Source organism: Oncorhynchus mykiss, chromosome 6 (genome assembly GCF_013265735.2).
Source record: "Oncorhynchus mykiss isolate Arlee chromosome 6, USDA_OmykA_1.1, whole genome shotgun sequence".
In the NCBI taxonomy this organism is placed as follows: domain Eukaryota; kingdom Metazoa; phylum Chordata; class Actinopteri; order Salmoniformes; family Salmonidae; genus Oncorhynchus; species Oncorhynchus mykiss.
In genome coordinates, this window is record NC_048570.1 from 6,681,118 (window position 1) to 6,704,551 (window position 23,434).

At 43.6% G+C, this 23,434-nt stretch overlaps 2 protein-coding genes across 2 annotated transcripts; one reads left to right on the plus strand and one right to left on the minus strand.

The window, feature by feature from the left end:
* The first annotated feature begins 1,789 nt into the window (after positions 1 to 1,789).
* On the plus strand, positions 1,790 to 11,430 carry ydjc (YdjC chitooligosaccharide deacetylase homolog). The gene is made up of 6 exons (XM_021605152.2): positions 1,790 to 1,936; positions 2,811 to 2,986; positions 3,698 to 3,857; positions 6,422 to 6,521; positions 8,821 to 8,998; positions 10,938 to 11,430. Exons 2-6 carry the CDS (start codon positions 2,823 to 2,825, stop codon positions 11,287 to 11,289), a joined length of 954 nt encoding a protein of 317 aa, XP_021460827.2. The 5' UTR covers positions 1,790 to 1,936; positions 2,811 to 2,822; the 3' UTR covers positions 11,290 to 11,430.
* A 4,819-nt stretch (positions 11,431 to 16,249) lies between these two features.
* ube2l3b (ubiquitin-conjugating enzyme E2L 3b) lies at positions 16,250 to 23,139 on the minus strand. The gene is made up of 4 exons (XM_036979292.1): positions 23,055 to 23,139; positions 21,387 to 21,482; positions 20,604 to 20,790; positions 16,250 to 18,425 (listed from the first exon to the last, which is right to left on the minus strand). The coding sequence occupies exons 1-4, from the start codon at positions 23,079 to 23,081 to the stop codon at positions 18,271 to 18,273; spliced, it is 465 nt and encodes a 154-aa protein (XP_036835187.1). The 5' UTR covers positions 23,082 to 23,139; the 3' UTR covers positions 16,250 to 18,270.
* Positions 23,140 to 23,434: the final 295 nt, after the last annotated feature.

Here is a 23,434-nt window from a genome sequence, read left to right on the forward strand (position 1 = left end):
AGAAAGGTTTCACAAGAGCCTGGCGCAGTAAGGAGATAGGTCTTACTACCATTCATGAATGTTTTATGTGATGATCAGTCTGTGTTTGATGAGTAGGCCCTTTGACTAGGAAAAGGCTAAAAGTATTTTTTTAGACCACCGAATTGCATGCCTTGATTGAATAGGGCAAATGATTTACACATAGTTATTTACTCCAATAGCTATGCGACATTGTGCCGAATATTTTATTCTTCTCCTCAAACTAAATGAAAACCACATGTAGGCTTTAACTCAGGAGGCTGCTGATTGGAGGACGGCTCATAACAATGTCTGGAACGGAGCAAATGGAACGGCATCAAAACACATGGAAACCATGGAAACCATGTGTTTGATGCAGTTTATACCATTCCACTGATTCTGCTCCAGCCACTACCACAAGCCCATCCTCCCCGATGTGGTAGGCTACAGAGAGAAATACACCGATCTAAAATACAGTGGGTGTGTAGTGGGTAGATATTGATGACAAAAACAACAAACAATTTAATACCGTTTTCGCACAAGGCTGTCCCGTAACAAAACGTGGAAAAAGTGAAGGGGTCTGAATACTTTCCCGAATGCACTGTAATGAACGCAACATGTTGATTCCCATGTTTCATGAGCTGAAATAAAACACAAAAAGCTTATTTCTCTCAAATGTTGTGCACACATGTATTTACATCCCTGTTAGTGAGTATTTCTCATTTTTCCAAGATAATCCATCCACCTGATGATGATCCTTACATAGGTGCACCTTGTGCTGGGACCAATAAATAAAAGGCCCCTCTAAAATATGCAGTTTTGTCACACAACACAATGCCACAGATGGCTCAAGTTTTGAGGGAGTGTCCAATTGGCATGCTGACTGCAGGAATGTCCAGCGGAGCTATTACCAGAGAATGTAATTTAAATTTCTCTACCATAAGCCGCCTCCAACATAGTTTTAGAGAATTTGGCAGTACGTCCAACCGGCCTCATAACCGCAGTCCATGTGTATAGCTTAATGTGGGTGTAACAGTATAACTTTAGACCGTCCCCTCGCCCATACCCGGCCGCGAACCAGGGACCCTCTGCACACTTCAACAGTCACCCTCGAAGCATCGTTACCCATCGCTCCACAAAAGCCACGGCCCTTGCAGAGCAAGGGGAACTACTCCTTCAAGGTCTCAGAGCAAGTGACGTCACCAATTGAAACGCTATTTAGCGCGCACCGCTAACTAAGCTAGCCATTTTACATCCGTTACACTGGCGAGCGGTTTGCTGACGTTAAACGTTGTGAACAGAGTGCCCCATGGTGGCGGTGGGGTTATAGTATGGACAGGCATAAGCTACCAGACAACAAACACAATTGCATTTTATAGATGGCAATTTGAATGCACAGAGATACCCTGACGAGATCCTGAGGCCCATTGTCGTGCCATTCATCCGCCGCCATCACCTCATGTTTCAGCATGATAATGAACGGCCAAATGTCACAAGGATCTGTACACAATTCCCGGAAGCAGGATTTTTTGTCTATATATTTTCTTATGTTTAGCTCACATAATATAATGTACAAGTGTGTATGAATGTGTCTGTAATAGAATAGACGTGTCAAAAACAAATCTAGACATTTATAAATGCATTTATAAATATACAGCTTCCAAAATATATTTTTTTACAATGGAGGTGTACCCAGATGGCTGCGCTGGCTTCAAAACAACGGCCCCTGTAAATCATCTAGGGATCATACACGTCATTGCTTCTATACACACACGTCACATAAAATACCATTTCAATCCACTAGAGGTTGCGTTAATCCGAAAAAGTAGGTTACGGATTTCATTGCAGTTTTGAGTCAGTCGGAAGAGCTTGGTATTTGTTCTCGTTTTGACTCTCCGGCTTCGGGACATAAATGGACAAACACGTGTCTTGAAAATGGGTAAGACGCGTCTTTTCACCCTTTAGAGCCTATATGACATATAGGCTGTGGATCAATTCGATTTGATTCCATTATCTATTATTGTATGTTATGTATGCTACTGAAAGAGAGGCAGATTGCAGTTATAACCTCCTCGCATATTCTAAATAGATGATGCTTGTTTGCATTATAGTCTCCCATTCGTTGAAACAAGTGTAAATTGTAGGCCTATTTCTTAAACGTCCATACATTTCTAGGTATACTATGGCGATCGCCTCTTTAAGATTAGGCAATAAAAGTGACCATTGTGACTGTGTTTTCCACTAATGAGTTGAGTTGCCTTCCTGTGTGTTGGGTTGACAACTAGCTGGCTCCTGCTAGCTGGAAACACAGTTTATAGAGGCAATCGGCTATCACCAGGACAGGCTTTTGTGGATCTATACAAAGATCGATCAAAAGAGGGCAAGCAACATGTTTTTTTTCTAATCCGGGTTTACAAATGATCTGATTCGCTGACTCAAATCATAGAGGAGGAATTTGACAGTTCTTATTCGACATAGAATATAAGCTTTGATCAGATTTCCACTTCGAACAGGGAACATTAGTTTGTGTTCTCGTGCCTGACATTGTCTTATCTACCATGTTCACGAGACGATCACGTTAAATAAATATCTAGAGTCCACCGCTGATGTGTCACAAGCTGGTGAATTGAACATCCTTAACATTGTTGCAGCTCAGTGCTGGGCGCAACGTGGAAACAAAGTCCCGCTAGGCACAGACGTCAATTCAACGCATATTCCACGTTGGTTCAACGCAATTTCGTTGAAATTACGTGTAAACAACGTTGATTCAACCAGTGTGTGTATCTCCTGTGCTGTGTCACTTTTTCCATCAGCGTCCAGCGATAATGCCTCAACCCAAAGTCAAGCTGGTGGTGACAGGAGATGATTTTGGGTACTGTCCAAAAAGGAACCAGGGGATAGTGGATTGTTTCCAAGCCGGGGGCATTTCTAATGTGTCCCTTCTGGTTAACGCCTCCTCGGCGAAAGAAGCGACAGAGCTGGCCAAAAGGTAAGTAGTAAAGTACAATGTTTACGTCCATAGCTAATAGGATGTTTAATAGCCTACTGAAAACGTACAAGATGCCCTTAAAACACAACACTTCCATGCAGCTATGACTTTTTCATAGCAGGTTAGGAGAATTTATACTGCAGGTTGGGATAATTCACCTAGCAATTTATGAGAATTAGGTTAGGAAAAGGGTTCGGGTTAGCAGAAATGCTCTCTTAACCTGTTACGAAAAGTCACTTGTATTGAAGTGGTTTGTTTATTATTTTTTTTTAATTAATCTTTTTTTTAATTTAAAAACATTTTTTTTTTTTAGATAGTCCCGATTAAATTATTCGGTTTAAAAATACAGTAACTTCCTGATAGGTGACATTCACTTCACTTTCACTTGTGTTTTTATTTATTGTGTATTGAATAATTCATAGAATCAGGAAAGGTGTTATACATTTGAAACCTCATATTTCCTGTATTTTGTCCAATCAGTGTTCTTCTCTTGCTTTAGCATGTACCAGCTCATATTATTGTTTGGCAATTCCCATCTATGATGTCAGACGCTATAGGGACTGGTTTCCCGTATCCATAGAAATCCTAGCCCAGGAATAAAAAGCACTTTCAGTTAACTCTCTATTGATCATGTTTCCTTAGTCACAAAGACCAGGCTTACCTTGAGTCCGGAAAACTGACCCCTAATTTCCCCGATATCTTCCTCCGTAGACATCACATTCCCATCGGCCTCCATGCCAACCTCTCAGAGGGTCTACCAGTCAGCCAGGGTCTGAAACGGGGCTCCACTCTCCTCAACAAGGATGGATTCTTCCATGGGAAGATGGGTTTCAGAAAGGCATTACAAAGTGGCCTGGTCAACATGACAGAGGTAGGCTTCCTTCTTAACAACATAGTTGAGGTAGGGCAGGCATTTTTACTTTTTCATATTCGCCCATTTCCACGGTAACAGAGTGATGCTGAGACTTAGATTTGTTCCACTTTAAAATGTATGTTGAACAAAAACAGGCGTTGAGCTTCAGACCAGACTCACTCAAGTGTTGTTTAATAGCGGGTTAGCTATCAGAGTGTGATCTGATAGTGTTGTTTAATAGCGGGTTAGCTATCAGAGTGTGATCTGAGAGACTATTGTTTAATAGCGGGTTAGCTATCAGAGTGTGATCTGATAGTGTTGTTTAATAGCAGGTTAGCTATCAGAGTGTGATCTGATAGTGTTGTTTAATAGCGGGTTAGCTATCAGAGTGTGATCTGAGAGACTATTGTTTAATAGCGGGTTAGCTATCAGAGTGTGATCTGAGAGAGTGTTGTTTAATAGCAGGTTAGCTATCAGAGTGTGATCTGAGAGAGTGTTGTTTAATAGCGGGTTAGCTATCAGAGTGTGATCTGAGAGAGTGTTGTTTAATAACCTACCTAGTTGAATCAAATGAATTCTCTCTGATTTCTATTATGCTGTAAAACAGCAGTCACCTGTTTTTACAGCATAATAGTTCTATTGCAGCTTAGCCCACACTGATCAGGATCCGTATTCAAAAAGAGTCTCCGAGTAGGACTGCTTATCTAGGATCAAGGCACCCTTTTACCCAGCCTGGGTACCAGTCTGTTTATGAGATATCATTCCTCTCCTTGTCATGCTAAACACAGAATACAAGGAGTGGGACGTTAGCACAACAGGTCCTGGATACCAGGCTACCTCGCACCTTCATTAGAATCTAAAAGGCAAAACTGACCTGAGATCTGTGCTCTTCATGAATACTGGCACTGATATCTTCTGTGATGGATACGGTGGTGGTTAGGGAAGTTGCATCTTGTATTGTCTGTGATGTAAGCACAGCATCTTTTGGAAGAGGGTTAGGTCAACTAGTGTGTGTGTGGAGATCTTGGTCACATTGAGTTGTAATGAGACTGAACAGGAGTTGGGAAGAGACTGAACAGGAGTTGGGAAGAGACTGAACAGGAGTTGGGAAGAGACTAAACAGGAGTTGGGAAGAGACTAAACAGGAGTTGGGAAGAGACTGAACAGGAGTTGGGAAGAGACTGAACAGGAGTTGGGAAGAGACTGAAGAGGAGTTGGGAAGAGACTGAAGAGGAGTTGGGAAGAGACTGAAGAGGAGTTGGGAAGAGACTGAAGAGGAGTTGGGAAGAGACTGAAGAGGAGTTGGGAAGAGACTGTACAGGAGTTGGGAAGAGACTGTACAGGAGTTGGGAAGAGACTGTACAGGAGTTGGGAAGAGACTGTACAGGAGTTGGGAAGAGACTGTACAGGAGTTGGGAAGAGACTGTACAGGAGTTGGGAAGAGACTGTACAGGAGTTGGGAAGAGACTGTACAGGAGTTGGGAAGAGACTGTAGAGGAGTTGGGAAGAGACTGAAGAGGAGTTGGGAAGAGACTGAAGAGGAGTTGGGAAGAGACTGAAGAGGAGTTGGGAAGAGACTGAAGAGGAGTTGGGAAGAGACTGAAGAGGAGTTGGGAAGAGACTGAAGAGGAGTTGGGAAGAGACTGAAGAGGAGTTGGGAAGAGACTGAAGAGGAGTTGGGAAGAGACTGAAGAGGAGTTGGGAAGAGACTGAAGAGGAGTTGGGAAGAGACTGAAGAGGAGTTGGGAAGAGACTGAAGAGGAGTTGGGAAGAGACTGTACAGGAGTTGGGAAGAGACTGTACAGGAGTTGGGAAGAGACACAGGATAGAAAGGAGGGTGTAAACGTGAGCATGTATGCGTTTGGATGGGGACGGACGAGGTGAAGAGCCACTGTTGCTGCTATGTTGTTTAACTGGCCCACAGCACAGCTGTGACAATATACACCATACGTCAATATGCCATATAAGAGGCTTTCAAAAAATTCACCCACCATGTTGACTTATCCAACTGTCTGATGATTTACAAAGAAATATACTCAGGAGTACCTGGTCTTTTTTTAAGTGCTTGAGGCCTTAGACTTTACAGTAAACCAAAGCAGGATCAAGTTTTCCTTAATATTCTGATTCAACTCCCTGTTTTTCATATGTGGAACTCAGGTGTTCGTTCCCGATCCACCGGGAACAGTTTTAGCGTTTTTTTTCCCCCCTTCTGTTTTGTGGAGGGTGTGTGTTTGTTCCTCGTCAGGTGTGTGTGTTTTAGCTGTACACTATCCCTAGGGGGTGTATTTGTCCCTCAAACTGGATTTAAAAAAATGTATTTTACCTTTATTTTACTAGGCAAGTCAGTGAAGAACAAATTCTTATTTTCAATGACGGCCTACGAACAGTGGGTTAACTGCCTGTTTAGGGGCAGAATGACAGATTTGTACCTTGTCAGCTCTGGGATTTGAACTTGCGCTCCTAACCACTAGGCTACCCTGCCGCCCCAATGGTATATTTGCACTCTCTCTGTGGCACATGGTTATCTTTCAGGTGTGTACTTTCACATTGTGTGTGTGTTTCTGTGTGTGTGTGTGTGTCAGGTGGAGCTGGAGCTGAGGGCTCAGGTGAGGCTGTTTGGAGAGCTGATGGGTTATCTGCCCTGTCACATGGATGGGCACCAACACATTCATGTGTTGCCAGGTATGATGTCATAAAACCACTAGAAAGGTCTGTGTGTGTGTTCTTATGCTCATTGCGAAAAACATTTTATTGTGAGAGGTCTTACCCAATAGGACTGTGCGTGTGTGTTCACCAATGTTCATTCATCTGAACTTCAACCACGTCTTCCCCCTCTGACTGACATACTCTGAACCTCAACCACGTCTTCCCCCTCTGACTGACATACTCTGAACCTCAACCACATCTTCCCCCTCTGACTGACATACTCTGAACCTCCACCACGTCTTCCCCCTCTGACTGACATACTCTGAACCTCAACCACATCTCCCCCTCTGACTGACATACTCTGAACCTCAACCACGTCTTCCCCCTCTGACTGACATACTCTGAACCTCAACCACATCTTCCCTCTGACTGACATACTCTGAACCTCAACCACGTCTTCCCCCTCTGACTGACATACTCTACTGAGAACACTCTGATGACACCGCGGAACTCTTCCTCTTCATTGTCATGAAGCACATGACCCCGGGTTTATTTTTACATCACACGATGAGTCACAGAATCATGTGGTTTTGTTAAATGGTTGTTAGGTGATCTAATGGAGATGAATACATGAACCGTTGTTTACAGGGCAAGGAGGGGAAAGGGCCCCGCCTTCAGTTTTAAATGAGGTTACCACTGCTGGTTTAATAAAACTCGTTTATTTAACCACTAGTGGTGGTAATTCCTTTTTTTTTCTTCATTTGAATATGTGTGGCTTTTGACCACGTCGTTGTCATAAGGGCATTGGTGACACTTGATACTCTCGGTTTAAAGGTAGTTTATAGACTATTAATTAGTTAATAGAGCAGTAGTAAATGGTTATATCTCATGATTAAAATATAACTGATGGTTAAAATTGTGATTGTCATTTTAATGCTTGACAAATCTGAATCGGAAATGGTTGCCTATCTGATTTACGTGTGTGCCTATTTTTTTAATTTTTTTTATTTAACCTTCATTTAACCAAGCAAGTCAGTTAAGAACAAATTCTCATTTACAACGACGGCCAACCAAAAGGCAAAAGGCCTCCTGCGGGGCCGGAGGCTGGGATTATACATAAATATATATAAATACAGGACAAAACACACATCACGACAAGAGAGACAACACAACACTGCGTAAAGAGAGACCTAAGACAACAACACAACACAACACTACATAAAGAGAGACAACACAACACTACATAAAGAGAGACAACACAACACTGCGTAAAGAGAGACAACACAACACTGCGTAAAGAGAGACAACACAACACTACATAAAGAGAGACAACACAACACTACATACAGAGAGACAACACAACACTACATAAAGAGAGACAACACAACACTACATAAAGAGAGACAACACAACACTGCGTAAAGAGAGACAACACAACACTACACAGAGAGACAACACAACACTACATAAAGAGAGACCTGAGACAACACAGCACTACATAAAGAGAGACAACACAACACTACATAAAGAGAGACAACACAACACTACATAAAGAGAGAACACAACGCTACATAAAGAGAGAACACAACGCTACATAAAGAGAGACAACACTACATAAAGAGAGACAACACAACACTACATAAAGAGAGACAACACAACACTACATAAAGAGAGACAACACAACACTACATAAAGAGAGACAACACTACACTACATAAAGAGAGACAACACAACACTACATAAAGAGAGACAACACAACATAGAGAGACAACACAACATAGAGAGACAACACTACATAAAGAGAGACAACACTACATAGAGAGACAACACTACATAGAGAGACAACACTACATAAAGAGAGACAACACTACATAAAGAGAGACAACACTACATAAAGAGAGACAACACAACACTACATAAAGAGAGACACCACAACACTACATAAAGAGAGACAACACTACACTACATAAAGAGAGACAACACTACATAGAGAGACAACACTACATAGAGAGACAACACTACATAGAGAGACAACACTACATAGAGAGACAACACTACATAGAGAGACAACACTACATAAAGAGAGACAACACAACACTACATAAAGAGAGACAACACAACACTACATAAGGAGAGACAACACTACATAAGGAGAGACAACACTACATAAGGAGAGACAACACTACATAAAGAGAGACAACACAACACTACATAAGGAGAGACAACACTACATAAAGAGAGACAGCAACACAACAAGACAACAACATGGTAGCAACACGACATGACAACAACATGGTAGCTACACGACATGACAACAACATTGCGTGTGTGTCAGAGGTGTGCGAGGTGTTTGCCCAGGTGCTGTCTGACTGTGGGATCTCCTACACACGTGTTCCTGTGGAGCGTGGGCTACACTCGTGTCCCTGGCTGTCCCCTGTCCTCAGAGACTTCTACATGCAGGTAGAGAAGGACGCTCTGCAGTCTATCCCCGTGTTCAGACGACATGGCATCAGGTAGGAGACGCGCTGAAATCCCTGTAGAATGTCATGAGAATCTCTTCATTGATCCACACTGTTTACAGTAAAGCCCGGTACGGTATTAGAGAGGTGGCATGTTCCTTTTAGACTAGACACTTGAAGATTACCTTGAGGCACATATGGTGATATTATTTTCCTGTTCGTCTCAGTCGTCCTGGGGACTTCAATCATGCAATGAGAGGATAGTGTTTTTGTTTCTCTCGGGTACGGTTAAAAGTTTAATATTTCCATGAGCTGAAAATTACCTTCCTCTTCTATCCTCTCTCTCTCTCTCTCTCTCTCTCTCTCTCTCTCTCTCTCTCTCTCTCTCTCTCTCTCTCTCTCTCTCTCTCTCTCTGTCTCTCTCTCTCTCTCTCTCTGTCTCTCTCTGTCTCTCTCTCTCTCTCTGTCTCTCTCTGTCTCTCTCTGTCTCTGTCTCTGTCTCTGTCTCTCTCTCTCTCTCTCTCTCTCTCTCTCTCTCTCAAATTCAAATTCAAATTCAAGCTGCTTTATTGGCATGAAAAACATTGTGTCAATATTGCCAAAGCAACAATGTATACAATATACATTGTAACAAAATTGTAAATGATAGCAAATAATAATATAAAATGGTAGTAAATAATAATACAAAAATAAATACAATAAAATGGTAACAGTCTACAGTAAACATTAATAATTATAGTAATAACAATAATAGTAATAATAAGTAAGTTACTGTTTACTATGCAGATGTTATTATTCAGTGTCCCTCAGGCTATGGCAGGAAAATACATATTTGGCTGCAAGAGGAGCCATTGCTCCTTCGCCCATGAGTATTCTTAGTTTTTCCTCTGGGTTCAATTTGTAAAAATGTGGAATATATGTAGTCATTTCTGTGAATAATGAATCTCTTTGTGAGGAATATTTATCACAGTAAAGGAGAAAGTGCATCTCTGTCTCTACCTCCCCTGTCATGCAGTGACCACATACACGCTCTTCTTTGGGTAGCCATGTCTTTTTATGTCTGCCGGTTTCTATTGCCAATCGGTGGTCACTCAGCCTGTACTTGGTAAGGATCTGTCTCTGCTTCGTATCTCTGACAGAGTAGAGATAATCAGCCAATTCATATTCTCTGTTTAGGGTCAGATAGCAATTTAGTCGGCTTTGGGATTTTGTTTCGTTTTTCCAGTATTGTAAGTATGATTCCTTTGATTGGTTCATGATTTTGTTTATTGGAATTCTTTCTTTTGAAGCAGTGCTGGTGTCAGCTTGATTGGTGAGGTCCAACACCAGCTGACTGAGAGGGCTCGTTTCTGGGCTCAGCTCTTGGGCTTGAAGTGCTTTAAATTGCAGACTCGAATTTGGACTTGAATTTAGATGTAGCCAAAATTTTAATGATCTTTTCTGTATTTTCATTATTACTGGAAAACGGCCCAATTCTGCCCTACATGCATTAGTTGGTGTATTTCTCTGGACTTGTAGAATTTTCCGACAGAATTCTGCATGTAGGGTTTCAATTGGATGTTTGTCCCACATTTTAAAATCCAGTTTATTGAGTGGCCCCCAAACCTCACTTCCATAAAGTGCTATTGGTAGGATTACACTGTCAAATATTTTAGTCCAAATTCTAATTGGGATGTTGATTTTGAATAATTTCATTTTTATTGCATCTCTCTCTCTCTCTCTCTCTCTCTCTCTCTCTCTCTCTCTCTGTCTCTCTCTCTCTCTCTCTCTGTCTCTGTCTCTCTCTCTCTCTCTCTCTGTCTCTCTCTGTCTCTCTCTGTCTCTCTCTCTCTCTCTCTCTCTCTCTCTCTCTGTCTCTCTCTCTCTGTCTCTCTCTCTCTGTCTCTCTCTCTCTCTCTGTCTCTGTCTCTCTCTCTGTCTCTCTCTCTCTGTCTCTCTCTCTCTGTCTCTCTCTCTCTGTCTCTCTCTCTCTGTCTCTCTCTCTCTCTCTCAGATGGCCTGATGTCTATCTAGGTTTGACCACCATGGGTCACAACATGTCGGTCCCCAACCTCCGACGAGCCTTCAGCCATGCCCTGGAACGAGACCTGAATGTCTCACTGTCGCCCCCTGGGGGTGAAAGTAAAAACAGGACAAACACCACGGAGCAGCCCGTGCTGACGGCAGAGCTCATGGTGCACCCTGGGTACCCCAGCCACCCCCAGGAGGGCGGGTGTGGGGAGGGGCCGGACGACTTCGCCCAGTCGGCTGACAGGCAGCAGGAGTTGACCACCCTGAAGGACCCAGCCCTACTGGCCTTCTACACCCAGGAGAGAGTCCAACTCTGTGCCTTCAGGGACCTCTGAGGCCCCTACACCCCTCGCCCTCAGGGGTAGGGTTGTTGAATTCCCAAAACTTTTATCTGGTGTTTCATAAATCTCAATTGAAGAATTACAGGTTTGAAGATTGCTGCTTATTCCCAGAATTCTCCAAATGGGATTTTTTTTTTTAAACCCAGAGCATTTTGGGAAAGTTTTGTGATCCTACCTCTGAGTCCCCCACTCAGGGGTCACATTCCAATATCCACACTTACTGCCACACTATCTATCCAATACATGGCTTCCCGATGCCGGTGGGAGGAGCTATAGGAGGACAGGCTCGTTGTAATGGCCGGAATAGAATGGAATCAAACCTGGATTCTATATGTTTGATGTGTTCGGTACCATTCCATTATTCCATTCCAACCATTACAATGAGCCCGTCCTCCTATAGCTCCTCCCACCGGCCCCCTCTAATGGCTTTGTTCTGAGTATTTAGAACACATTTCCAATACATTGCTTCATTCTGAGTGATAAGCTTGGGTAGATATTGGAATTGGACTCCTCTGCTGCTCTTTCATTGGTGCAACCTTACCTCCAAACCACCAGGCGGCGCCACTATTTTCTGTGAAGCACAATCCTATTTTTTGACAGTGTTTATTGCAGACAAGGCAGTTGTTTTCCAATCATCTCAGGTGAGAGAGACAAGCACAAAAATCACTATGCTCTCTCTCATCCCAAAGCGAACCTCAAAAATCAGCTGATCACACAAGAAGGTGTCAACAGAAGAGTAACTGCCAAAAGAGCATGGCCCAAATAGGGCTTGCCTATAGCATATTATATTTTAAACATGGCCATGTAGTCTATCTAGGTCTTTAATGTCCTTGTTTTAAAAGAACAATCCTGTATATATTTCTTAATTTGTGTCACACTATTTATTTAATGATGTTCTTAGGATATCACAAGAAGCAGAATGGTCTGAAATGCCCAACTGACTATGATGGCTGTATGAATAAATGAAATGTGACAGAACCTCATTCTTGCATGAAGTATTTTGGTTTGAAATGAGGGTTTCCTACGTTTTGAAGCGTTACAGGACTCATCTGCTACGGTGGGGGGGGGGGGGGGGGGGTTACTAAAAGGTGAGTCAGGACTCGGTAGTATCATGTCTTACAACGTTTTTGTTGTTGTTGTTATTTACTTGGTTGGTTCCGACGAGTAACCCCTCAATCACTTTTAATCACAGTATATGAAAATCGTTTTTCCAACCAAAAAGCAACGTAAGTAAAGTCAATGCACCCAATATTAATGGACTCAAAAGTAAATTCAAACGGAGTCATTTAGCTACACACAGACCCTGTAAAGAGACTTTGGGGTTACGCAGAAGCAGCTGGGGGGGGGGGGGGGGGTTATCCTACGAAGCAAGCTAGAGCTACTCATGTCACCCATGGCTAGTTGAACACCGACCTCTTCATTGACAAAATACTGAAACATCAATCCATGGACGAGTCAGTGCCGCCACATTTTCATTTGTGTCAAAATCAAACAAAAGCTATTGTGTAAATTCAGCAGACCATGGTATGAAGTGCTTTTTAGGGCCCTCTAATGAAAAAAAATAAAATAAACGTATCATTATTGCCGTCTTTGGTTTTTCACAAGCACCGTTTTTTCCCCGTCGCTATTATTCCAGTCACACGTTCCGCGTCCCAAGTAGAACCCACTGAGATATTATAATGGAGAACGCGTCCAAGATGTTCGACTACTATTTTAAAGGTAATCTACTCACGTTCGCATACTCTTACTCATGAAAATCAATATCCAGGTTGCATCCGGTTTATACTTAAGCAATAAGGCACGGAGGGGTGTGGTATATGGCCAAACACAGCGTTGTGTCATGCATAAGAACAGCCCTTGGCCTTGATATATTGGCCGTATGCCACAACCCTCCCCCCCACCCCCCAGGTGACTTATTGCTATTATAAACTAGTTACCAACTAATTAGAACAGTAAAAAATACATGTTTTGTCATACCCGTGGTATAAAGTCTGATATACCACAGCTGTCAACCAATCAGCATTCAGGGCTCGAACCAACCAGCCAGTTTATAAAGACCATTATCACATGCGCACTAGCACTCAGTGTGCACAGGGAGCAGTGTACCACGGCATGGAAAAACATTGTAGACATTGGATGAATATAAATTGTTTCATATCTTTAGCAGTGAGTGAAATTTGGCCTCAGCAATTAATTGACTAATTCAATGGATGTTTTGCGCACAAAGGTGATGACTAAAAGAGTCTTATTAGGAATTTTCTAATCTGATTTCCCGAGTGATGCACGGGTTGACTCACAACCCCCAGTCCCTGCAGTTAATATCCGTGGGTGGCGGGTTTAGGGTCATGAAATATTATTGTGTGTATGAAGGGCGGGTTGAATAAAGAGAGAACAATACCTTAAGAAATATATTATTGTGCAACTTAAATCTGTTGGCTACATTGAGATTGTTTAATGTAATTACTTTTGGCTATAGGCTAGCGCATGGATGCTCGATAACTGTAGGCTCGCCAAATAGCCTTGCAGCCAATCGGCAAATGATTTTGGGAACGGGCAGAAAAAAATGTATGTTATTCCATGGAGGAGAAAAAAAGGACAATGTCTGAGTTTAATTCAATAAGAGAAAAGCTGTGAAATGGAGAGTTGAAAATAAAGAGAAAAGGGAGGGTCAGAAAAGTAATATCCGGGAAATATTAGGTGAAGTGGTAAAATAGGAAGATGGCAGTGCTACTGTATGTGTGCTGATTGTGAGGCGCTATTGTGAAGTGGAAACGTCTAGGAGCAACAACGGCTCAGCCACGAGGTGGTAGGCAACACATGCTCACAGAAAGTGTGTAGAGCCTAAAAATTGTCTGTCCTCGATTACAACACTCAATACCAAGTTCCAAATTGCTTTTGGAAGCAACGTCAGCACAAGAGGTGTTCACCGGGAGCTTCATGAAATGGGTTAACATGGCTGGGCAGCCGCACACAAGCCTAAGATCACCATGCAAAGGTTCAGCTGGAGTGGTGTGACGCTCGCTGCCATTGGACTGGAAACGCGTTCTCTGGAGTGATGAATGATGCTCCACCATCTGGCAGTCTGACGGACAAATCTGGGTTTGGCGGATGCCAGGAGAACACTACCTGCCCCAATGCATGGTGCAAACTGTAAAGTTTGGTGGATGAGAAATAATTAGTTCCAGTGAAGGGAGATCTTAATGCTACAACATACAATGACATTCTAGATGATTCTGTGCTTCCAACTTTGTGGCAACAGTTTGGAGAAGGGCCGTTCCTGTTTCAGCATAACAATGCCCCCGAGCACAAAGCGAGGTTCATACATAAATGGTTTGTCAAGATCAGTGTGGAAGCATGACTGTCCTGCACAGAGCCCTGACCTCAACCCTATCGAACACCTTTGGGATGAATTGGTACGCCAACTGCGAGCCAGGCCTAATGGCCCAACATCAGTGCCTGACCTGACTAATGTTCTTGTGGCTGAATGGAAGGACATCCACAAATGAATACATACCATATGAAACGTAGCAAATCATACCACCCTGCATACAACCCTGCTTGCTTCTGAAGCTAAGCAGGGTTGGTCTTGGTCAGTTCCTGGATGGGAGACCAGATGCTGCTGGAAGTGGTGTTGGAGGGCCAGTAGGAGGCACTCTTTCCTCTGGTCTAAAAAAATATCCCAATGCCCCAGGGCAGTGATTGGGGATATTGCCCTGTGTTGGGTGCCGTCTTTCGGATGGGACGGGTGTCCTGGTCATTAAAGATCCCATGGCACTTATCGTAAGAGTAGGGGTGTTAACCCCTGTGTCCTGGCTAAATTCCCAATCTGGCCCTCAAACCATCACGGTCACCTAATAATCCCCAGTTTACAATTGGCTCATTCATCCCCCTCCTCTCCCCTGTAACTATTCCCCAGGTCGTTGCTGCAAATGAGAATGTGTTCTCAGTCAACTTACCTGGTAAAATAATGGATAAATAATCAAAAATAAACTAATTGGAGAGTCCCTGATTTACGTGTACTATGTTACGTCTACCCCTGAGTCCAGGTTGCTCCTTAAACCTGCTTTGTGGGATACTCTTCAGAGGGAGGTGAGCCTCTGCATCTCAAATGGAACCCCATTTCCTATGGACAACTACTATTCCCTAGTTAGAGCCCATCTGGTCTCAGGGGTAGACATAACATAGTAAATGTACATCTGGTCAAAAGTTGTTCACTTCATATGGAATTTACTTGGAATGCAAACTTTGTCTGTGGGTATGAAAGTAAGCTACAGTGATAAGCAGGCAGGGCTCTAGTACAGAATAAATCTCCTAGGTTACGCGATTGTTGCCAATCACACTGCAGGTGTTTCAGGAAGTCATCTACCATAAACATTCTTCTTCATCTAACCAATCAATAGCCTTAGACATCACATCACTGCTGAAAAGTTTCACCTAGTATTTGGCTCAGGTTTGTGTTATTTAAAAAAAAGTTAGATGTAGAAGCTGAACTGGGTGGTGTCCTATGGAGTTGTGAGTACGGCGCCCTCTAGTGGTCGGCGGTGTTGCTACACACCACACTTCTTGTTTGCCTCTTCGGGCCACCGATGTTAATGTAAGCTCCAACTTTGTGCTATGTCCATTGTTTCTGGATGTGAAATAGACAAGACACTACTATCATGGAGATTTCACTCATAATCTATAGTTGAATACCTTTGCGTGATGTCATTCTTACCGAAAACTTTCTGTTTCACGTCTAGATCCTGAATTCAAACACATTCACTCAGACCGGAGACTTCACTCGTTATCTGTTGCTGCGAGTGGTGACACTCGCGCCTTTCCCCCTTCACATCTACAGTATATCCTGGCTGGGACTGCAGATGAAAAATGAGCCGGCTGGTTAAACCTGGCACTATCCCTGTAAAACGATACGTAAATCACACTCCCAAAGCATCCATTCACCCAGACAATGAGACCAAATGGTTAGCCATCTTTATTATGAAACATTGGACCAAATCACACAGCTGTTACACTGCTCCAGTCCCCTGTCCTGTTTTACACCCTACTGGCAGACAGACAATTAGAGAGACAGCCCTCTCCCAGCTCAATATAAACAATAAGAGACAGCCCTCTCCCAGCTCAATATAAAGGCGCCTGTTATAACAGTCTCTGTGCGTCTCTGTTCAAAACCAGTCTGTGTTTGAAATAGCATCTTATTCCATATATAGCGCACTACTGATGACCAGGACACACAGGGTTATGGTTACAAGTACAGCACTATGTAAGGAATAGGGTGCCATTTTCGCCCCAACCCGGTCTTTAGACTCCACCTGGCATTGCCCCGACAGACAGTTCACTAAGTCCCTTGTTACAGTGGATATATCGGCCACTGATTTGATATATTCATGTCAAGTCTCTCGCGATGACACGAGATTTGGTTTGCGGTGCTAAGATTATTTTTATGTAGAGAGAGAGAGAGAGAGAGAGAGAGAGAGAGAGAGAGAAAGGAGGTGGGGTTCTGATTTTGCGTGTGACAAAGGTGGGGTTCTGATTTTGCGTGTGACCATGAGCAGACAGGAGAGCAGACTTAAAGCCAATTTATGCTTGATTCCGAAAAGATGGTCGGAGGCGCTGTATGGAGGGTGTGATGCAATTGTGGAGCCACGCAGAGGCCAAATTGAGCTCCACACCGCATTCACCGCGCGCCACCCAAATGTTGTAACAGTTCCTTATAGCTCCGCATTGACCTGATTGGTTGATATTAAGTGGGGGGGTGGGAGGTCCTGTATAAACACAAACTCACTTCCTTGACAACAGCTCTGCAAAGGAAGTATACATGCCCTGGCTTTAGAAGCTGTATCTCAGTAAATGTTGTGTGGCCACTGCAGAGCTTTTTACAGGAAACAAACTGTACGGTGTCACTACTATTTCTACCTCCCACTGTCTTGAGATGGCAAACTGGTATCTAAAATGTGTATAGGAGAAAAGTTAGAACCCAAGACACACAGCATGGTGGGAACGGTAGAACCAGTGGGTGGGGGTATACAACCACATTATAACACAAGAGGGAGATGTTTTAAGTCGGAATGGCACTTCTGCCTATAAAGCAAAAAAAACGAACCAGAAGGAAGAATAAGACCATCTAATGCAAAGAGGGGCATCTTTCAAAACATTTTGGACTGGTGAAGGGGAGTGTGAACGATGATCATCTCCGGTCAATTGCACTTGTAATTCATTACAATATTAGGGTATTATCAGTGGCCATTTTGTGTCTGTCTGCTCAGTGGGCTGGCTTCAAGCCGAGGGGAAGGACAACTGAGAGAGGGCTTGTTCCACAGAATACAGTGCAACTTCAGAAGCAGAGAAGTCCAAGGGAAAACATTTCAGCACACACTTCCAGGGCCTAGCAAGCTATGAGAGAGAGGTTGTTTGTTTCAGTAAGACATGCCATTTAGGGTTGATAGAAAACAAGATGAGACTAGAGAACAGAACAAAGAAAGTAAAGGATAACCACAACTTTTCCTTCTGTCAGAAAGATCTCCTTCCAGAAGTGAGGAGAAAGGTCTACAATACTCAAGCAGTGATTTCTTGTTTTCCCCACCCCAATTTTTTTAAACATTTTTTTTTTCTCCCTCTATTTTGTTTTCCCTCCTTAGTTCTCCATATTTAACATGGACATTCTAACCACTTATTTTTTCTTGTCTTTTTCATTTTTCATATTTTAATTTAAGAAAATAGTATAAAGTTAGTAGCGGATCGATCGATCGATCGCCAGGAGGAGAAACCGGTCTGATCCAGAGTCCTGCGAAGATGGTGGGGCTGCAGCCACACGCGGAGGTGAGGCTAGGGCTGCTCCCGGGCTGCTAGGATGATGTGTGTGTGTGTGTGGGGAGATGGGGAGGAGAGAGGGGGAAGGTACAGAGAGGAGGGAGGAGAACAGAGACTTTCAGTTGGGGAGAGGAGAGAGAGAGAGAGGGCTACAAACTGGTCAGGTAATCAGTCCATTGGTCTCTTTTCTCCATGTTTCTTTGTAAACTCTTCTGCGTTCTTAAAGAATTTTTTCCGGTCCTTTGAGTATTCTTCTGCTAGGTCTGCCCTCAGGGGGTGCTCTGGCTGGGGGTCGTTCACCAACGCAATCAGGGACTGAATTACTGCAGAATAGACAAAACAGTCAGTCACGAATTACTGCAGAATAGATAAGACAAACAACCAATCATGACATTGCAGAAACTGAATCAGTGCAGAATGAACAGATTATTTTTCCTTTTTGACTAAAGAAGCAAATTACTACTTCAGCAGAAAGTTCAACAATTAAACTGACACACAAAGGAAAATGAGCCACGACATTGAAGTAGAATACTTGACTGATTCATGCTCCCTTTCTCTTTCACTTCAGTCATTTGATCAGGTTCTACTGTCCAGCGTCAGGGTATCATGTCATGGTATCACGCCCAGCGTCAGGGTATCATGTCATGGTATCACGCCCAGCGTCAGGGTATCATGCCATGGTATCACGCCCAGCGTCAGGGTATCATGCCATGGTATCACGCCCAGCGTCAGGGTATCATGCCATGGTATCACGCCCAGCGTCAGGGTATCATGCCATGGTATCACGCCCAGCGTCAGGGTATCATGCCATGGTATCACGCCCAGCGTCAGGGTATCATGCCATGGTATCACGCCCAGCGTCAGGGTATCATGCCATGGTATCACGCCCAGAGTCAGGGTATCATACCATGGTATCATGCCCAGCGTCAGGGTATCATGCCATGGTATCACGCCCAGAGTCAGGGTATCATGCCATGGTATCACGCCCAGAGTCAGGGTATCATGCCCAGTGTATCACGCCCAGCGTCAGGGTATCATGCCATGGTATCACGCCCAGCGTATCATGCCATGGTATCACACCCAGCGTATCATGCCATGGTATCACGCCCAGCATATCATGCCATGGTATCACGCCCAGCGTATCATGCCATGGTATCACGCCCAGCGTCAGGGTATCATGCCATGGTATCACGCCCAGCGTCAGGGTATCATGCCATGGTATCACGCCCAGCGTCAGGGTATCATGCCATGGTATCACGCCCAGCGTCAGGGTATCATGCCATGGTATCACGCCCAGCGTCAGGGTATCATGCCATGGTATCACACCCAGCGTCAGGGTATCATACCAGCGCCCAGCGTCAGGGTATCACGCCATGGTATCACACCCAGCGTCAGGGTATCATACCAGCGCCCAGCGTCAGGGTATCATGCCAGTGTCAGGGTATCATGCCAGTGTATCACACCCAGCGTCAGGGTATCATGCCCAGTGTCAGTGTATCATGCCAGCGTCAGGCTATCACGCCCAGCGTCAGGTTGTCATGACAGCGTATCATGCCAGCATCAGGGTATCATGCCAGCGTCAGGGTATCATGCCTAGTTTATCATGCCAGTGTATCACACCCAGCATCAGGTTATCACTCCCAGCGTCAGGTTATCACTCCCAGCGTCAGGTTATCACTCCCAGCGTCAGGTTATCACTCCCAGCGTCAGGTTATCATGCCTAGTTTATCATGCCAGTGTATCACACCCAGCATCAGGTTATCACTCCCAGCGTCAGGTTATCACTCCCAGCGTCAGGTTATCACGCCCAGCGCCAGGGTATCACGCCCAGCGTCAGGGTATCACGCCCAGCGCCAGGGTATCACGCCCAGCGCCAGGGTATCACGCCCAGCGCCAGGGTATCACGCCCAGCGTCAGGTTATCACGCCCAGCGTCAGGTTATCACGCCCAGCGCCAGGGTATCACGCCCAGCGTCAGGGTATCACGCCCAGCGTCAGGTTATCACGCCCAGCGCCAGGGTATCACGCCCAGCGTCAGGTTATCACGCCCAGCGTCAGGGTATCATGCCAGCGTCAGGGTATCACGCCCAGCGCCAGGGTATCACGCCCAGCGTCAGGGTATCATGCCAGCGTCAGGTTATCACGCCCGGCGTCAGGGTATCATGACAGCGTGTCATGCAAGCGTCAGGGTATCAATCAGTGGTACGGTATCATGTCAGAGTCAGTGTATTGTGTCAGTGTATCATTTGGGTTGGCAGGTAGCCTAGTGGTTAGAGCATTGGTCCAGTAACCGAAAGGTTGCTGGACCGAATCCCTGAGCTGACAAGGTAAAAATCAGGCAGTTAACCCACTGGTCCCCGGTAGGCCGTTATTGTAAATAAGAATTTGTTCTTAACTGACCTGCCTATATAAAAAAAGGTACAGAAATATAATAATGTAAGTATTGCAGCATAATTTACATTATATGCAAATTATAGAGGTGTGTGTGTGTGTGAGACCCACCTTGGTCAGTTTTGGTTGCTGGTTTCCAGTTCTCTGCGCTAATGACAGGCAGACACACCTGTCCCTTCTCGTCGATGTTGGGGTGGTAGATCTTCGTCTTGAACGTGATCTTGGGGGGCTTGAAGGGGTACTCGGCGGGGAAGATTAATTCAATCCTGAAAGCTCCCTTGTCATAAGGAGCGTTGTCCTGGAGGAGTAACGTGTAGAAAATAAACCATGGTTAGTTAGTGTGACAATGACCATATCCAAGGAGCATCTCTTATGACTGTGTTATGACATTTAATACATGTAACAGTGTGATGTAATAGTCCTTCTAGAACCAGAACACAGAGACTTCTGTGATGTAATAGTCCTTCTAGAACCAGAACATGGAGACTTCTGTGGTGTAATAGTCCTTCTAGAACCAGAACATAGAGACTTCTGTGATGTAATAGTCCTTCTAGAACCAGAACATAGAGACGTCTGTGATGTAATAGTCCTACTAGAACCAGAACATAGAGACTTCTGTGATGTAATAGTCCTTCTAGAACCAGAACATAGAGACTTCTGTGATGTAATAGTCCTTCTAGAACCAGAACATAGAGACTTCTGTGATGTAATAGTCCTTCTAGAACCAGAACATAGAGACTTCTGTGATGTAATAGTCCTTTTAGAACCAGAACATAGAGACTTCTGTGATGTAATAGTCCTTCTAGAACCAGAACATAGAGACTTCTGTGATGTAATAGTCTACATGAGAGAATTGTGAAGCCATGAATCAATGACGAGAATAAGACCACTTACAGGGACAATGAGACCTTGCCAGGTCAGTATGTTGGATTCATCCACTTGAATGTTTCTGAAGTTTTTCATTCCAGACTTGCGAATCTCTTCAAGTTCCTGAAAGAGGAGAGAGAGAAACATCATGATATGTTAAGGCCCCTCCAACGACTCTGTTGATGGTAATGTACAATCCTTCCAAGGATTGTGGCTGAGTAACCTTCCGAAATCCCTACATTGAGTCTGATGTCAATCAAGTAATAAATAGAGAGATAGATAAATAGACAGATAAAATAAATAAATAAAATTGAGAGGTGGCTGCTTGTGAGGCATCTGTATCAGTCAATGACAGCTCATCTGGTATTGACATGTCTTGTAATTGTAAACAAAACTGAAACCCAGACAGACAATTGTGTGCTTGTCATGTTACTGTCTGGACAGACAACATACTAATAATGAATGTTTGGTTTGGTCCACAGAATTCATTTAGCTTGCTTGTTTATTGTTTATTAGATACATTTTTTTTTAAATATCTAATAATAGTGTATGAATGTAGGTTTTGTTTCCTGCTGCAAACCAAGATGAGCTCATGAAATAATTGACTCATGTCACGGTGCAGTTTTCTACAATGACGTCGTGTATCTTGATAGCCAGCTATGGCTCTATCTATCTATCTATCTATCTATACAACTGGAGTGGTACCCAGGCGGTTACAAAACCCAAGATGATTGCATTTTCTTTGGCAGTTGATTTAAATGGTTACTGTTTGCTAGTTAGCTAAGCTCTGGATAAGTCGCATGTATAAACCGGGTAACTTGAATAATTGACTCATGTCATGGTGCAGTTTAGGACGATAATAAGATAGTGTCTGAGTTGTACTGAATGATGACCGAGCCCTTGATAACCCTTTAAAACAACGGGACAGTGAGGTTGTGCTTCGTGTGAGTCACAAAATAAGGCGAAACATCATTTCCCATGTAGGTGAGGCAATTTTGGGTAGCTACTAGCTAACCTAAAGTAGCAAACAGCGTAGGCAGATCTGTTACGGAAATAACTCACTACGCGGTATTTCTAGCCATCACAAGGTTGTGATAAAACATAAATTGATCGGTTTCAATGTTAGTTTTTAACCCTTTAAAACATCGAGACAATGAGGTTGTGCATCGTGTGAGTCACAAATAATACGAAATATAATTTCTCCATTTAGTTAGTTGGGTAACTACTAGTTATCTAGCTAATCTAAAACCAGGAGCCATAAAAAAAACCCAGGACAGCTCCGTAAAGGAAATAGTTAACTAGTTAGCTACGATAGTAGCCATCGCGCGGTTATAATACACAGAAATTGATCGGTGTAAATGTTGTTTGTACATTTTCCGGAGATTGGTGTCAATACTAAGCATGAGCAAGCAACGTCGCAGACTAGTTTCCCTGCTGTTCCCGGTCTCTCAATCTTCTCTGGCCCTGCCGGTGCTTTCCTAACCGGTTTTATGCTCGCTGGCCTAGTTTGTGAAAGAGACTGTCTTCTCGCCTTTAGCGGGACTTCCAACACTTCTGGATCAAATACAATTTAGGACAACAATAAGATATCGTGACTGAGTCGTACTGAATAATGACCAAGCCCTTAGATAGACCATTCTGACTTTTAAAAAATTATGGATAGATGTATGAAAATAGAGTTATCATGATATTTACCTTGTGCAGTCTCCTGCTCGCCGCCATCTTGCATCTACTGTGTGTTCCCAGAATACAACGCGGCGACTTGTCTTGGGGTCGCAGTTCCAAAAAGGCAATTAAAAAAAGTATGGGACAAATTACCCCCAACATTGTTATTCTCTTTATCGTGTGTTATATGACTCATTTTAGAATACTAAAGAGGCCAACCCACTTATTTTTTTTCTGTTGTTGATGGCAAATTTGTAAACATTCAAACCAACAAAGGTTTTAGAAGCTACCAGAAACGTCTCATTTATTGTTTGGCTTATGCATTGATTCTGAAAATACCCTTACTGCAGTGTAGCCCATATAAACAGCTCAAAACTCTCCCGTTGGCTACGATACCAATTAAGCATATT

Excerpts from the sequence above, each read along its gene's own strand:
- ydjc (XM_021605152.2), top strand. The coding sequence starts at position 2,823 with ATGCCTCAACCCAAAGTCAAGCTGGTGGTGACAGGAGATGATTTTGGG. Across the intron at positions 2,987-3,697 it reads GCGACAGAGCTGGCCAAAAG|ACATCACATTCCCATCGGCC; the intron begins GTAAGTAGTAAA and ends CTTCCTCCGTAG. Across the intron at positions 3,858-6,421 it reads GCCTGGTCAACATGACAGAG|GTGGAGCTGGAGCTGAGGGC; the intron begins GTAGGCTTCCTT and ends TGTGTGTGTCAG.
- ube2l3b (XM_036979292.1), bottom strand. The coding sequence starts at position 23,081 with ATGGCGGCGAGCAGGAGACTGCACAAG. Across the intron at positions 21,483-23,054 it reads CGAGCAGGAGACTGCACAAG|GAACTTGAAGAGATTCGCAA; the intron begins GTAAATATCATG and ends CTCCTCTTTCAG. Across the intron at positions 20,791-21,386 it reads GGCAAGGTCTCATTGTCCCT|GACAACGCTCCTTATGACAA; the intron begins GTAAGTGGTCTT and ends TTACTCCTCCAG.